Here is a 15,000-nt window from a genome sequence, read left to right as displayed (position 1 = left end):
GGATGATGGGGGTTGTGCTCCTGAGACCTGTGTGTCCTCTCACTGCTCTGTCTGAGAAGAGACTGATGGGATGATGGGGGTTGTGCTCCTGAGACCTGTGTGTCCTCTCACTGCTCCGTCTTCTGCCCTCAGATCCCTATAACCAGCTCAGTGACCGACGTCCCTGTCCTGCGAGGAGACGTCTGTAACAACGTGGTCACCCAGGTGACGTATCCGCACAGCAGCCATTATGTCCTGATGATCAGCCGGCCTATTACCTGGTTATATCTGTTTCTGGAGTGCTCACTCAGCTTTCCCAGACTCCTGCATGTTCATGCAGCATTAACCCCTGACACACTGTAGAGAACGACTCCAGGACTTGTATGCTGTTCTATACATTTGTCATGTTTCTTTGATGTCTGATTGTTGCTGTTCCTGGGGCAGGTGATCTACACGGTGCTCTACAATGGCACCCAGGGCGTCACGAGCGTCAGCGTAGACTTCACCCTCAGCAACGTGTCCGCAGCGAGCGCCGTCATCAGCCAGACATTCTCCGTGCTCTACAAGGTGCGTCCTGTCCATGGCAGCAGTCCAGTGACCTGTGTGTATATATATATTATCTGAGCATTGTGTCGCTGCGGTGCTCGTCGCAATGTTGCAGTCGGTACACCCGACACTTTTTGCGTTCTCCGTATTTCATGATGTCACAATCTCGTTTACAGCCCGTTTCGTCGGCCTCGAGTTCTGTTCAGTCCAGAAGTGGGAACCCCGGATATCTTGTTGGACTTCCTGTGCTGAGTGACATTGGTCGTGTATCCTTAATAACCCGCGGCACCGTCACCTGGAGTCTGTCATCATTGCCAAGATCTGCCCCCTGGCGCCAGTCAGCTGAGCGGTCCTGTATAAATACAGACTTGAGGAGTCTATGGTGATCTCGGTTCTGTTCACTAGAACTGAGGGAGATCCGTGTGTTGCGGCCTCGTTACAATTATTATTAGGTTTTCATCACCGCAGTAATTCTTCTTAATTATTTAGCATTGTATTTATTACCATCACACTGTAGCCGGAGAAAAACATGGAGGCACAAACTCCACCCCAGCTCTGCCGTAGTTCGGGGTCCGCAACCTGCGGCACACCAGCTGTTGTGAAACTACAACTCCCAGCATGCCACGACAGCCTAATGCTTTATTATTCCAGCCAAAGGTTGTCAGGGCATTCTGGGAATTGTAGTTTCACAACAGCGGGCGTGCTGAAGGCTGCCGGCTCCTGGATAGGTAATAGATCAGTAATGACTCTGGCACCCCCTGGTGTCTTCATTGTGTTATTGCCCCTGACCCCCTGCAGCTTTCTCTATTAAGGTCTCAGGTTGGCGATTCCTGCAGTCACAGCGATGTCCAGTTTGGAGTGAACTCCCTGAGCGGCTGCGAGATCCGGTGAGTGCCGAGGATTATATCCGATTCTACGTCCTGCACCGTCTATAGTGAAAATAATGAGTCTCCCCCTCTCTCTCTCCCATAGTGGAAGGAACCAGGAAACATGCAGTGATCTCCAAGCCCGGGCGTACCAGCTGCTGGTTGGTGGACGGGCACCGGGGAGCGTGGCAATGTTTGGTAACATAACTGCAGGACAGGACGGGGCCCGGATCCCCATCATATACCAGAACTGCAGCCTCCAGGTAACCTCCCCTCCTATGATCAGCACAGACCTCCTCACTACACTGAGCTGCTGCTGAATATCCCGGCAGGCTATGCTGAGACTTGTGGTTCCACAACTAGTCCCGAGTCATTAGGACCTATGCCCTCTCGTCTGTAGCTGCCACTGGTAAAACAGAAAGGAACACCACACACCTGTCAGACAACAGGGAGATGTGGCAGCCTGGGTACTAACAAGAATGCAGCTCTGGATGTGACTGGAGTATAAAACATGGTGTACTGAGAATTCTAGTTTGTTCTATTATTTCTATACTGCCGGTTACTCCTCCATGGTCTCTCCTCAGGGTGACTGCGGCTCCAGCTGCCTCATCCCGACCTCGCTGCACGTGCAGATCCTGTGGGCAAGGGCCGGCCTCCTGTCTAACCCTCAGTCGCAGGTGGTCGGCGCTCGCTTCGTCTTCCGCTGCCAGCGTGTTCAGGTGGGTGTTACCGGGTCTTCAGCTGGTGCCGGCACTTCCGGTGTTCTCAGAGAAAATAAAGCAGTGTTGGTTTCTGCCAAGAGAGTAAATACTCCGGCCGGATTCACACGGGACGGAAACGCTGCAGATTGTAAAAAACGTCTCATTCTGTTCTGGATGTTCATTGCAGATTTCAGCCTTTTCAATGTAGAAGTGGTGAAATCCGCAGAAAACCTGGAGCATTCCCGTCCTGTGTGAATTCAGCCTTAAAGAGGAATTCATATTTTGGACATCTATGGCATAACCACTGGGTATGCCATAAATGTCTGATCGATTATGGGTCCTGCCTCTGAAAACTGCCCCTGTCTCTAGCACGGGGTTCCCTGACCCCCATTTTTACCTGCTGTTGCTTTGCTCCAGCCACTGAGTTACGAGATTTGCGTACAACGCATTTCCGCACTACCGACCGCCTCATATCTCAGTGACCGGAGCCCAATGACAGCAGGAGAAGGGCCTAATGGATGTTCATTGCAAATCCTGTCATAAATGTCCGAGATGAAAACAGTCCTTAAAAAGGTAAAACAGATTGTTCTGCCTCATGCGGAGCCGGAGGGGGCGACACTTCCCAGACATTATAAGATGATCTGACCCGTCTTACCCTGCGGGGCAGATTTACTTTGCGCCAAATTCCTGGTGCATTTCCAAATTTGCACCTGAAAAATAGCGTACAAGCCGCGCACCAGATTTGTTATGTATTTTAAACTTTTTTTTTTTTTACGCCTTTTGTAGACATTTAAAAAAAGTAGAGTCCTAAATGTATCAATGACGTGTGCCACAATTTTGGTGCAAAACAGTGTAAAGTAAGGAGGCCATGAGGCAGCGCAAGTTAGAGAAGTGTCATCAAGATGCGTCAATTCTACAGCGTGCGCCACGGTCAGAAACTTGCTGCATTTTCAGCTTCATTTTTTTATTTATTTTAGACAATATTTATAAATCTGTGTCAGGTTTACACGGAGTGTTCCTTTAATCACGTTCTTGTTGATTGGGGGGTGGTAGCAGCGCACTGACCATGTCCCCTCTGCAGTGTCTGGACGCCTCCACTCTCCAGGCCTCGGTCTCTTTCACGGACCTCACCAGACGCGGCCCTGCACCCCGCTCCACTGTCACCAGGCCCGCTCCCCTGGACTTCTTCTTTCCCTTCCGGAGCGGCGCAGCCATAAATACACCCCGAAACCTCTTCTATCCGACACTATCAATACTGATCGCCCTCCAGTGGGCAGGACGAGGGTGACCAGGAGGCTGCACGGGCTGTACAGGAGCGATGGGTGTTTTCTAAATAAAGTATTTTTGTATTTAAGCGTCACATTGTCTTCCAGTTTCATTCCGCGCCTCTATGTTAGGCAGAGCCGGTCAGTAACGCCGCGCCCATGGCAGCAAATTTGATGCAGAAATTTAATACGATTGTTCTATAAATCTAAATAAAATGAGGGTGTCCTAACTGGTTAATCTTTTCTAGAAACTTCTGGATATTGACCGATCAATCTATAGCAACTGCAATCCTGTGGGTGCATATTTCTCCTGTAGTGGCCACTACTGGAGAAATGTGGTATTGCATGGCACTCAATCACAGGAATGCCCTATGTAGCACAGGATTAGACTAAGTCCTCCAGAGCAGACCATGCCGTTTGCTTACAGACGAGTTGTGTTAATGGGCACATGGATTTAAAAAAATATATATATATATATATTTGACCCTTCCGAAAGATTTCACACACTTCATTTGGATACAGCTCCTCTTAACATTCCCAAACCAAAGTACCTGCAGTGCAATGATCATATGTTGTGCTTCAATAAACAGCAGTGTGAATACTCCCTAGAGACCGGGTATGCCAGGATGGAAACTTAGGTCTTTACAAGGGACTCTTTACATTGGCACTTAGTAAGACACACGGCTGCCTTCTTCTAAAAAACAGCAGCAGTACTCCAGGCCATGGGTTGTATTTATTACAGCTCACAGTGAATTGGGTGGAGTTGCAATACCACAGACAACCTGTGGCCAGATGGGGGTGCTGTTTATTTGGGAGAAAGCAGGAATGTTTTTGTAATCCTGGACCAACCCTTCCTGACGTTTGACATACATGTAAATAATAGTCAGGACTAGTCTGTATAGAACAGGCTCAGCGGCCCAACCCCAGCTTAGATGCTGTGATCACTGTCAGTCTAAAAATAATAAAATGAGGTCATTTAAAGTTTTATTAGGCCTTGTTCACATTGAAGATTTGGCATGTTTTTTTGTTGTTTTTTTTAACACTAAAACCAGGAACAGAATATGTCAAGGAAGGTCTTATAGGGTTTTCTTTTTGGATACTTTTTTTTCCCCCCTTTTTGGCATAACATGCAAAATCTTCCCCTGGCGCACAAGGCCTTTGGTGCGTTCACACACGGCAGATTTGATGCAGAAATTTCTGTGACTGAAAATCAGTTGCATTCATCTGAATTGAACTTGTAGAAATCCCAGCTCTGCGGCAGAAACAGCCGCGTGAACGGAACGGCTTTTTAGTCGCAGAAAACTTCTGCATCAAATCAACAGCCCGGGACTGCAGCCAATGGGAAGGCGCAACACAGGGCAAATAGCCAGATAACAGGACACAGCGGACCAGTCCTGGAAACCGCAGGGAATTCCACACCAAATTGTGCTGCAGGTTTTTGGGTGGAATATCCACTGCGGAAATACTGGGGGCGGGGGTGCAACAACCAAAAACCCCTTATACTTACCCTGGCTGTTGTCATAGCAACACATTCTGGGGACAGCCTGGCCTCCGCTGATGGGTCGTCCCAGAAGGCCGGGCTGCACTCAGTGGAATGCGTTGCTATGACAACAGCTATTTGTTGTGGGTTTAAACATCCACATTGAACTTAATGGGGAAAACCCACAACAGAAAAGCAATGACTGCAGCATAAAAACCGGACATGCTGTGGATAAAGCGTCTGTCACCAGATTATAAGTGGCCTGTCTTGTACATGATGTGATCGGCGCGGTAATGTAGAGAACAGCAGTGGTTTTTTTTTATTTAGAAACAATCATTTTTGAGCAAGTTATGACCTATTTTAGCTTTATGCTAATGACTTTAACTCCTTCCCGACCACCCACTGTCTTTTGGTGTCGCTGTAGATCAGGCTGATGAGCGCTCATGTGACCCCCTCATCCTCTAAGCAGGAGCTGTAACGAACAGCTCCTGATCCTAGAGCAGCCTCCTGAACACAGCTGGGGTCGGAAAACATTGCCGCCAGCTCTTTAACCCTTTGATTGCCGCGGTCTGTGACCACAGCATGGTCAAAGGGAATTCCCCTCTTTGATCACATCACCAAAATTCCAGTGATGCGATCAAACACCAGGCATTCCCTCTGCAATCAGCCCTGGGGACCTACAAAGGGACGCCAGGGCTGTCTGTTCCGTTTGCCTGCTGTTCGGTCACACTATGTGCTCCCCGATCAGCAGCCTGTGTCATAGTGACACCGTGTAATGTATTAGCAAACTCCTGTATGCTAATACATTACAAGTAAAAAAAATATAGTTATAAATAAAGTTATACCTTGATGGGATTAAAAAAAAAAAAAAAGTCCCAAAAAAAGATATTCTTTTACATAAAATACATTTTATTGCCCCTACACTAAATAAAAACCCTACACATCTTAGGTATCTACACGCCCGTAATAACCTGAAGAATTAATCTAATGGGTTATTTAGCGTGAAAGGGATAAGAAAAACAATGTCGAGAATCACTTTCCTATATTCACACCGTAAAAAAAATTACAAAAAATTCTTATCCCCAAACTGTGGGGGGGGAGGGGAAAAAAAACCTATTTCTCTCGCATAAAACAAGGCCTCATACAGCCACGCCAATGAAAAAATAAAAAAAGTTATGGCTGCTGAAAGGCAGGAGGCAAAAACAGAAATATTTAGCTGGTCATTAAGGGGTTAATAGACAACTGGGCGTGTTTTTACTTTTGACCAACTGGGCGTTGTTGAGAGAAGTGTACGATGCTGACCAATCAGTGTCATGACTTCTCATCGTTCCCGCACAGCGTCAGATCACGCTGTGATGTCACTTCCTCCCACAGGTCCGTCACCGCCGGGTCAGAAGAGAGAAGACACATCGTCTCCAGGCGTCTGAGAGGGCAGAGTTGAATCTGCAGCAGCATCGCCGTGTGCAGGTAAGTGAACGCCCTACAAGACTCTGCCCTCTCAGACGCCTGGAGACGATGTGTCTTCTCTCTTCTGACCCGGCGGTGACGGACCTGTGGGAGGAAGTGACATCACAGCGTGATCTGACGCTGTGCGGTGAAAGAAGTTGGGCAGGAACGATAAGTGTATGACTTCTCTCCACAACGCCCAAAAGCAAAGAAAATAAAAAAATAAACCACGCCCAGTTGTCTATTAAGAAACTCATTAGCATAAAGCTAATATAGGTCATAACTCCGTAAAAAAAACAAAAAACCCCAGCTGTTCTCTACATTACAGCGCCGATCACATCATGTACCAGATAGGGCAGGCTTAGGGGCTCTGTCACCAGATTATAAGTGCCGCACATCAATTGATGAACGTTGTCTCTGAAGCGTGTGGAGAAGATTTGCTAAATCTCGTTCACTTTGCCGCTACTGTAATACGTTGCAGAAATTCTGCAGTGTTTAAGTGTGAACTCGGCCTAAGATCCTCCGCAGTGTTGTTGCAGAAGTTTCTGCGACTGACGAGTTCAATTCATCTGACTGGGGTGGTTGCTGCAACGGATTTTTTTTTTAGCATACAATCTGCTGCGTGAGACTGCACCCCAAGGCCTCGTTCAGACAGTGCAGATTTTGCATGTATTTTATTTTATTTTTTTTAACCAAATCCAGAATTCTTTCTAAGAAAGTGGCCACTAAGGCAATATCTATCTAGTGCCGTTCCTGGGGTTTGCTTTGAAAACTAATGTAAAATCTGCAGTGTGGGAACAAGGCCTTCGGGGGCAGTCTCGCATGATGTACTTACATTGCAGCCCACGTCTGGATTAGACCAGCAATCATTAATCTCTACAACTCTTCCCAGCCCCTAATCCCAAAAATGACAAGAGCCGGATTATTTCTACATTCATTTCATTTCAGATAAGATAAAAAGTTCTCATTAAAAAGCCAAAATTCAGCTTTTCAACAGGGAAGAGACACACAGGAATTTTACCCCCACCCCCACTCATCGTCAGCCGGCCCGTAGATCTCTCCTAGGAACTGATATGTAAACGCTGGATGGCAGAGCGGCTCCACAGATCGCAGGACTACACTTCCCATCGTTTATAGTCCGATGAATGACTGGAGGGACGAGCTGAATGCAGAGCAACAAGTTACCAGCCGCTGCGTACTCAGATGATCCCTACACTGAAAAACACTGCATCTCTATTGGTCCCTGAGCAGCAGTTATAGCGTAGGTTCACATGATAATTACAGTTTATGCAACCCTTATAGTGTTAGTCTTCTGCTCCAATCACACCCAGAGCTGCATTCACAGTTCTACCGGCTTCCACTTGACATCCATTGGGAACGGAGCAGTTAAACTCACTCGTCACGGCTTTAACCATGAGCTCATAACGCATTGCACTCAGCTACATCACATCATGGTAAATTTAGGGTTTACATCAAACCGTATGGTAATCGGATGTGCAAAATCTAAAACAATTTCTTCCGCAGTGCAATGCATTATGGGATCCCAGCCAAGGTGTTAAGGGCAAGTCTCAAGCGTTCTGACCAATACAAAGTTTATAGCCAGTAAACTTATGAATGCAGCTCTGGCTGTGACTAGAGTAGGATACAAAGTAAATCAAGACCAGTAGAAGCATTTGTAAAGTTACGACATTTTCTATACATTTCTAGCTCTAAAAATGAACCAGACGTCCAGATCTGAACCGTCATTTCAAAAGTTCTTCCAGAATTTAAAGGGCAAGTAACATCCATGCTCCCCCGCACATACAGAGTACATATGATCAGCACACGCAGCTGGTCCAGAGAACGTTAAAATAAAACGATTAGAAAATCCTGACAACGGTTCAGGTGGACAGTAAATCTCCAGCATACACAAGTACCGGTCACCTACACGGGGGAGGGGTGCAGTCCTGAATGGCCATGCCCAGCATTCCATCATAAAGGGGCACGAAGAGGTTACGAGCCCAGGATATGCCGATCCCACCCAGTGTAGGGGACCGATCCCCAACACGAAACATTCAGCAACAAGGACAGAGCCTTTTCCATACAGACAAGATATTACAGCAGTAACGGGGGTCACTCTAGTGGTTGGTTCACCCTTAGTCTTGCCCCTCCCCCTTAATCCTGATCGACCGGTCTTCCAACCCATAAAACGCCAATTTTCAGAACCCGGTGCGGTCTTTGCATCGTTGAGTTCAGCAGAGATTGTGCAGCTCACATGGGGTCGCCCGACAGGGACATAAATCTCGTGTGATTGGTTTTACGGTTAATCCCAGATCGAGCACAGATAAGCTCCACCCACATACCGAAGGCGGCACCGGACGGTCCCAGAATAAGGGCGGGCACTGTAGACTGGACGACCGTGCAGCGGTCTGGACTCTTCACCGTTCTGATCAGTAGTCCCAGGAGTCCAATACTGGATCTAGAAACACTCAGCAGATTCAAGCCGTCCTGACACAGGGATACACCAATGAGGACAGACATGATCTAAAAGGAGGTAGACAACCTGTGGCGTTACAGCAGCTGCAGAACTACAATTCCCAGAAAAACAGGCCATTTATAGGTGAGAGGACTAGTGATGCCACAGGGTGCCCACCACAGCAGCAGATCTACAAATTGGGTACAAATAATAAAAAAAAAGGCAACATAAAATGAACGCAGACATCGCGCTGCTGACTGTCCTGCCACACATGGATGTTACCCAGAGGGGCTGTGATCGTGTTCGGGTGGTATTTTTGCTACCGTGTGCAATAAAGGCCCTGAGATTGCGTCTGCTGTACAGTCACCACACTGCAGTAAGGCACCACAAGGAGGAATGGACTCTGCGCATCTCAACCGCCGGCTTCCCAGACCAAAGGGTCCGCGTCCAAAGAGTTAAGGCAGAGATGGCTCCTATTGCAGGCGTTCATCCCTACACCTGGAGCCCCTTGTGTCAGTGCGAGGTAACACGAAGTCTCCCAGCCCATAGTCCTCCAAGGAGGGGGGGAGGAGGGAATAGATTTTAGGAGTCCTGGAGGGAGGTCAATGTCAGTGTGTCAGGGAGGATTAAGGGGGGAAGGAGCTGGATGGGGCAACAAGGGGGAAGGAGAGGGGGGGGGCATCATTTCTTTTGCTTGTTTTTGGCAGAGTTTCGGGGTGGAGTAACCGGGCGACTCTGGTTGACACCTCCATAAGCAAAAAGCTTCTTGTCAGCAGGCTTCAATATCTGAAGACAAAACGAAACGCGTCAGTCCACAATGGGGAGAAAAAATTCCGAAATAGCTTCATCTAACTGACATCTAAGGCCAACAGGGGGCGCAACAAGTAACCTTGGTGCCCATCACAGAGACTGGAGTACAATGTCACCCGGCACTGACCTGGAAGGAGCACATCAGCGATTCATCCACGCTCATCATGGACCCGGCGTTGTCAAACTCCCCGCAGTAGTTGGGTGCAGAGAAGAGCGTCACCAGCTGCCGCTTTGCAAAGAATTCATAACCGTCCTCCACAACCTAAAGGGCGATGTGAAGAGTTAAGGTCGGGGGAGGGGTGTGATCATTGTGCCTGCAGAGCATCGCACATGCCACTCACCTGATGCGCTCTGCAGATGAGATCCAGGTCGTGTTTGTGAAGAAACTTTGCTACAACGTCAGCCCCAAAAGTGAAGGACACCCCGCGATCATTTTCTCCCCATCCCAAAACGTCCTTGTCAGGATCAGACCATAGGAGATCGCACAAGAGTCCCTGATCGGGGACATCGGTGGGACGCAGTATCCTTCGGACTTGCTCCATGGACTGCAGATCGGGGGACAGACCTGGAAGGATTTACAGAGATCAGAAATCACGGAAGAAAAACACAGGACCGGAGGTGTGCGGACACTGGTCAGATCCCGCGTGGGGTGGACAGACGCACTCCAATCTTCTTTGAATCGGAGGTGATGCAGCGTGTGGCGGGGGAGGGGGGGGCGTTGCTGGCACAGATGTCGTTTACATGAAATTGTGCCATTTCAGGTTATAAAAAGCAAAACTCTGAGCACGTTTAATCTCCGCCGCACTGAACCTGATATTCCGTAAGTCAATCTAAATATGGCCGGGAATGTAACAGCGCACACGGGGGCTCAGACAGGACACAAATCCCCCCCCCCCCCCCCAGCAGACAGCCCGGCACCGAGCCATGGCACCGCACTAAATTACACGGCCCACGGGGACACTTGTTAGTGGAGAGTCCTTCAAAGAATGGGATGCGGACCCTGCAGGCGGTCATTGTATCTAACGGCACAGCAAGGAGCACTCTATCGCTCTCTGTTGTCAGCCATTTGTCTGGGGAGAGGCGGTGACTAGCGTTCTTCATGGTGATCACTAGACACACGACTCTCCATTTTCTCTAGTGACATTGGTTGTCGGGCAGAAGGTCTCACCTCCGTGGCAGCAGAAGATCTTCTCGTCCACGATGGCAGCGACAGGTAAGCAGTTGAAGCAGTCCGTGAAGGTCTTCCACAGCTTTATATTATACCGTCTTTTACCTGTAAAGATCACAGAGAACAAGCATCAACAGGGGGCGCTGCACCACTCAGACAAGAAGGGGCCAGATAGTTATAAACAGCGGAGACCAGAATCAGTGGGGGCAATGAAGCCGGTCACACACCAGAAGAACGAGGGTCCGGCCAACATCTCCCCATGAGCAGGAGTGAGCGGCTCAGGGGGTAACAAGTGTCTGGCAGCAGCGGATCAGCAGTAACAATGGATGGGCCAGACCCCCGTTCCCAAGTCATAGCGGCCAAATAACCCTACAATGGAGCTGGGCCGTACGGTGGCTCAGGGGGCCATATATACAGATTTTGCACATGGCTGTATGCAGTCTCATGGTCAGGGTGGCCGTCGGACCTGTATAGATGAAGTAAGCGGGCTTCCTGCCCCTCGAGGCTCGGCTCACCACTTACACTCATCGTAGAAGCCGTAGATCCGGTTGATGCTGGCGCACTCGTGGTTTCCGCGCAGCAGGAAGAAGTTCTCTGGGTATTTGATCTTGTACGCCAGCAGGAGGCAGATGGTTTCCAGAGATTGCTTGCCACGGTCCACGTAGTCACCCAGGAAGAGGTAGTTACTTTCTGGGGGAAAGCCGCCATATTCAAACAGTCTAAGGAGGTCATAATACTGTCCGTGCACATCACCTGGTGAGAAGGGAAGAGGATTAGACAACGGTCACATCTCCGGGGTCCTAGATCCAGGAGTCCCTGGTGTGGTGGTCTGTGCCCCCCAGGATCCGGCACAGGGAGGATTCAGCCTGGAGATCCTTATAGACAGATCTCCAAGCTGAGGGGACAGGAGTGAATTATCTGGGCACCAACTGATGACCGGTCCTACTTCTGTAACCCATTTTCATGCCCTTGTTTATCATGGTCTTTTAATTCCCATACGTTTTTTCAAGTTGTGTCATTACGGCTGGTGCTCTGTTTTGGTGCCCATTATGCCAATTACCAACATTGGTACGAGGAGGAGGAGATCTCAGCTCTCCTCAGTGGGCACCGTCATCTCCCTGGCCGTGACGCGGTCCTATCAATGCAGAAAACCTGCTGATCCTGTGATCTACCGATCCTCGTGGGACCAGACTCTGTAACCCGGTCATTCCGGTGCTGCTGCCATTCAGAAGGAGGTACAGACGCCATGGGCAAAATGGTGGCGGCTCCAGAATGACCGGGTTACAGAGGCTGCTCTCGAGAATAGACGGCCATTGTGAGATCAGCAGGTCTTCTGCATTGATTGGACCGCGTCACAGCGAGGGAGAAGATGTCGCCCACTGCAGAGCTTAGGTCTCCTCCCGCTGTACCAATGCTAGAAAGTAGTATGTTGGGCGTCAAAATTAACTGGAAACCGTAGCGGGACAAAAAAAAAAAAAAAGTGGAAATTAGGAGACCGTGGCGTATTAGAGAATGTAAATGGTTTAAAGAAAAGTCCTGTCAATGTTACTTTTTTTTCCTAAGTATGGAGAAATGTTAAGCAATAGTTTTACATGTTCTACTCCAGTCACATCCAAAGATGCATTCACAAATTTTACTGGTCTCCTTAACATTTCAGGCCTCACCGCAGATTTTTAGTGGGGCCTCCAACTCCAGGAGGATGGGCTGGCTGAGGAAGATCTCCCGAGACTTCAGGCACAACCCTCGGATCTCATTCTCCGACAGCTGAACGTTCTTCCCTGGTCGACATCCTTTTACTGGTTAAGAGGGAAGGAGATAAAAATTTCTAGATAACGCACTTCTGACTACGACAACGTTTACCAGCGAACCCCGTGTCCCCTGCGGTGATGAAACATTAGGAATCTTCATGCTGACAAATAATTGGCCCGGTTTGCCAAACATCAGCCCAAATCTGTTCCGCATCAGTCACCCACATTGTCTGCAGGAGCAAAGCCCAACATGGGATCATCTAGATTGGAGACAATTGTAACAAACCCTCACCAGTGAGTAGTATTGGGGCTCGTCCACACATAGCAGAATTGCGGACGGAAAAAATGCAGCAGAAACCTGTAGCAGCAAAGTGGATTAGATTTAACAAGTCCCATCCACACGCCGCGGAAAGATTTTGCACAGAAATTGCGGTACGACAATTACGCACCGCAGGTCAGTCTGTCAATTCCTGCTGCGGAAAGTGGACAGAATTACTGCGTTTTTCAGAGATGTCACCGTCTCCCAGCATGGAGAAAAACGCAGCAAAATACACACCATTTTCTGCAGTAATTCCGTTACACGTGGACAGGCCCCAGCGCACGACCGTATATGTCATCCGTAATTACAGACCCATTCATTTCTATTGGCCACGGACGCCTTTCAGTATTTTTACTGATGGGTGTCCGTGCTGAAAAAAAAAAAAAAAAGATAGAACCCGTCCCATTGTCAGTAACTACGTCGCGGACTCTCCCATAGATGCCTATGGCGCTTCCGTAAATATGGACGGCTAAAGATGCGCATCCGTGAACAGTCCATATTTACGGAAGTTTTGCTATGCAACATGTTGGTGACATTTGCAGCCTCCATTTTTTACGGATCTGTATATACGGATAGATGAAAATATGGTCCAGTGTATGGGGCCTTACATCTGTACAGGTTTCAGCCTACGGATGTAAACAAGGTTCAAATTCACTGACAGCAAGCAGTCATCTTGAAATGGTGAAGAATTAAAACAAAAGTATAAGCATTCTCAACCACAACCTCGAAGGCAGGGAGAAGGAAAAAAAGAAAAGTAATTTTATCTCCGACAACCCCCACCTCCCGCCAAAGCCACAGTCTGTCAAGTCCGCCAAGACCCCCAATATCTCCCGAGGTGCGGCCTGACAGGTGCCCTGCCGCCACCACCCCCCCCCCGATATCTCCCGAGGTGCGGCCTGAAAGGTGCCCCGCCGCCACCCCACCATATCTCCCGAGGTGCGGCCTGACAGGTGACCCTGCCGCCACCCCCCCCCCATATCTCCCGAGGTGCGCCTGCAGCGCGTCAATCACCAGGAGAAGTCAAACAAACTAATCTCAAACCAGGACGACAACAACCGCATGTCCAAGGCAACGCAAACAGCAGCCGAGTCTGGATACTAAATACGGCGGCGGGGAGGTGTATACAGCAGTGCTGCGGGGGTGAAGGGCACGCGGGGGGTGAAGGGTCAATCACAACTGCAGAAAGGATCAGCCGGTACAGACAGGTTGTTAGAAATAGACACATTCCCTCCAGTCCGACCGCTCCAGACCCCGACCAACCCAAGAAGTATTGTCCGCCCGGTCCCCCGGAATTTCCCAGCGCAGTCCCAGACATAAATAGAATATAATCATTGTTACTGAACAGATCCGCAACTTCTAATAGACTTCTGTAAGAAATGCATTTACGTTTCCAGTATCTGTGCTTGCTGTCATTGACAAGACAGATTCTCGTCTAGTAACGCAGGTGGTCCTAAAACGAGCTCAGGGAGGACAGAAACCTACCGTGGAGCAGACGGGCCAGGAGTGGAAGACGCATCAGGTTATATCAGACATGTGCAGAGCTCGTACAGGACCACAATGCACCTTATCAACTGCCCCTAGAGGTTTTCATTCAATGACAGCAAGCACGTTGAGAAGTTGAAACCAAGTCTATTAGAAAGTGGCAGCCCCTTTAATGCCCGGGATAAGGTTAAAGTTGGGGGCCGGGTGTTTTTCCAGATCAAAATGCATTGCAGAAAAAAAAAAAAACAGCAAAGTGGCGGTTTTGCTCGTGAATTCATGGGGGAAAAAATAAATAAAAATATGCATTTTGACCGCGACGTGTGAACCCGGCCTCAGGGAGATCAGCTCATTATGTAGTCAGAGGGAAACTACCGTGATCTATTAACTACAAACTACACCCCAAGTCAGAGGTCCAGAGCGTGACGCAGGATCCCACACAAGTCTATGTAATGATCCGGCACAGAGCGGGGATTGCAGCTCCGGAGTGGTGTATGCAGCCACTTCCCTATACAGTCAGATATTCCGATGATCAGCCGAATCGAGAAATGAACGGTGCCTTTAAGGGGGCGACAGCAGCGTAGAGCCCTTGGTTCAGCTTGGACTGATGCAATATGCGGTAATAAGTAAGTGCCCCCTTGGGAATTTTCCTGTGACCGGGAGTGCGATCAGTCCGAACCGCAGAGGTGGAAGAACAGAACGGACCATTAATCTGCACAACGATCAGGACAAGGCGTC

At 48.9% G+C, this 15,000-nt stretch overlaps 2 protein-coding genes across 2 annotated transcripts in view; one reads left to right on the top strand and one right to left on the bottom strand.

Annotated features, from left to right (window-relative positions):
• Positions 1-3,452, top strand: part of TCTN3 (tectonic family member 3) — a 16,432-nt gene extending 12,980 nt beyond the window's left edge. The window contains exons 8-14 of the mRNA XM_075830796.1: positions 133-204; positions 424-546; positions 702-791; positions 1,324-1,412; positions 1,498-1,654; positions 1,976-2,110; positions 3,174-3,452. Of these exons, the coding sequence (XP_075686911.1) occupies positions 133-204; positions 424-546; positions 702-791; positions 1,324-1,412; positions 1,498-1,654; positions 1,976-2,110; positions 3,174-3,380 (873 nt within the window). The 3' untranslated portion in view covers positions 3,381-3,452. The remainder of the gene's footprint in view (positions 1-132; positions 205-423; positions 547-701; positions 792-1,323; positions 1,413-1,497; positions 1,655-1,975; positions 2,111-3,173) is intronic.
• Positions 3,453-7,205: 3,753 nt separating this feature from the next.
• Positions 7,206-15,000, bottom strand: part of LOC142655996 (serine/threonine-protein phosphatase PP1-gamma catalytic subunit B-like) — an 11,423-nt gene continuing 3,628 nt past the window's right edge. Inside the window, exons 2-7 of the mRNA XM_075830795.1 lie at positions 12,381-12,512; positions 11,239-11,469; positions 10,717-10,821; positions 9,890-10,113; positions 9,676-9,810; positions 7,206-9,524 (exon numbers count right to left, since the gene is read on the bottom strand). Of these exons, the coding sequence (XP_075686910.1) occupies positions 9,420-9,524; positions 9,676-9,810; positions 9,890-10,113; positions 10,717-10,821; positions 11,239-11,469; positions 12,381-12,512 (932 nt within the window). The 3' untranslated portion in view covers positions 7,206-9,419. The remainder of the gene's footprint in view (positions 9,525-9,675; positions 9,811-9,889; positions 10,114-10,716; positions 10,822-11,238; positions 11,470-12,380; positions 12,513-15,000) is intronic.

This window comes from Rhinoderma darwinii, chromosome 6 (assembly GCF_050947455.1).
Source record: "Rhinoderma darwinii isolate aRhiDar2 chromosome 6, aRhiDar2.hap1, whole genome shotgun sequence".
NCBI lineage: Eukaryota > Metazoa > Chordata > Amphibia > Anura > Rhinodermatidae > Rhinoderma > Rhinoderma darwinii.
The sequence above is the reverse complement of the archived record's forward strand: the minus strand, read 5'-3'. Positions and strand labels throughout refer to the sequence as shown.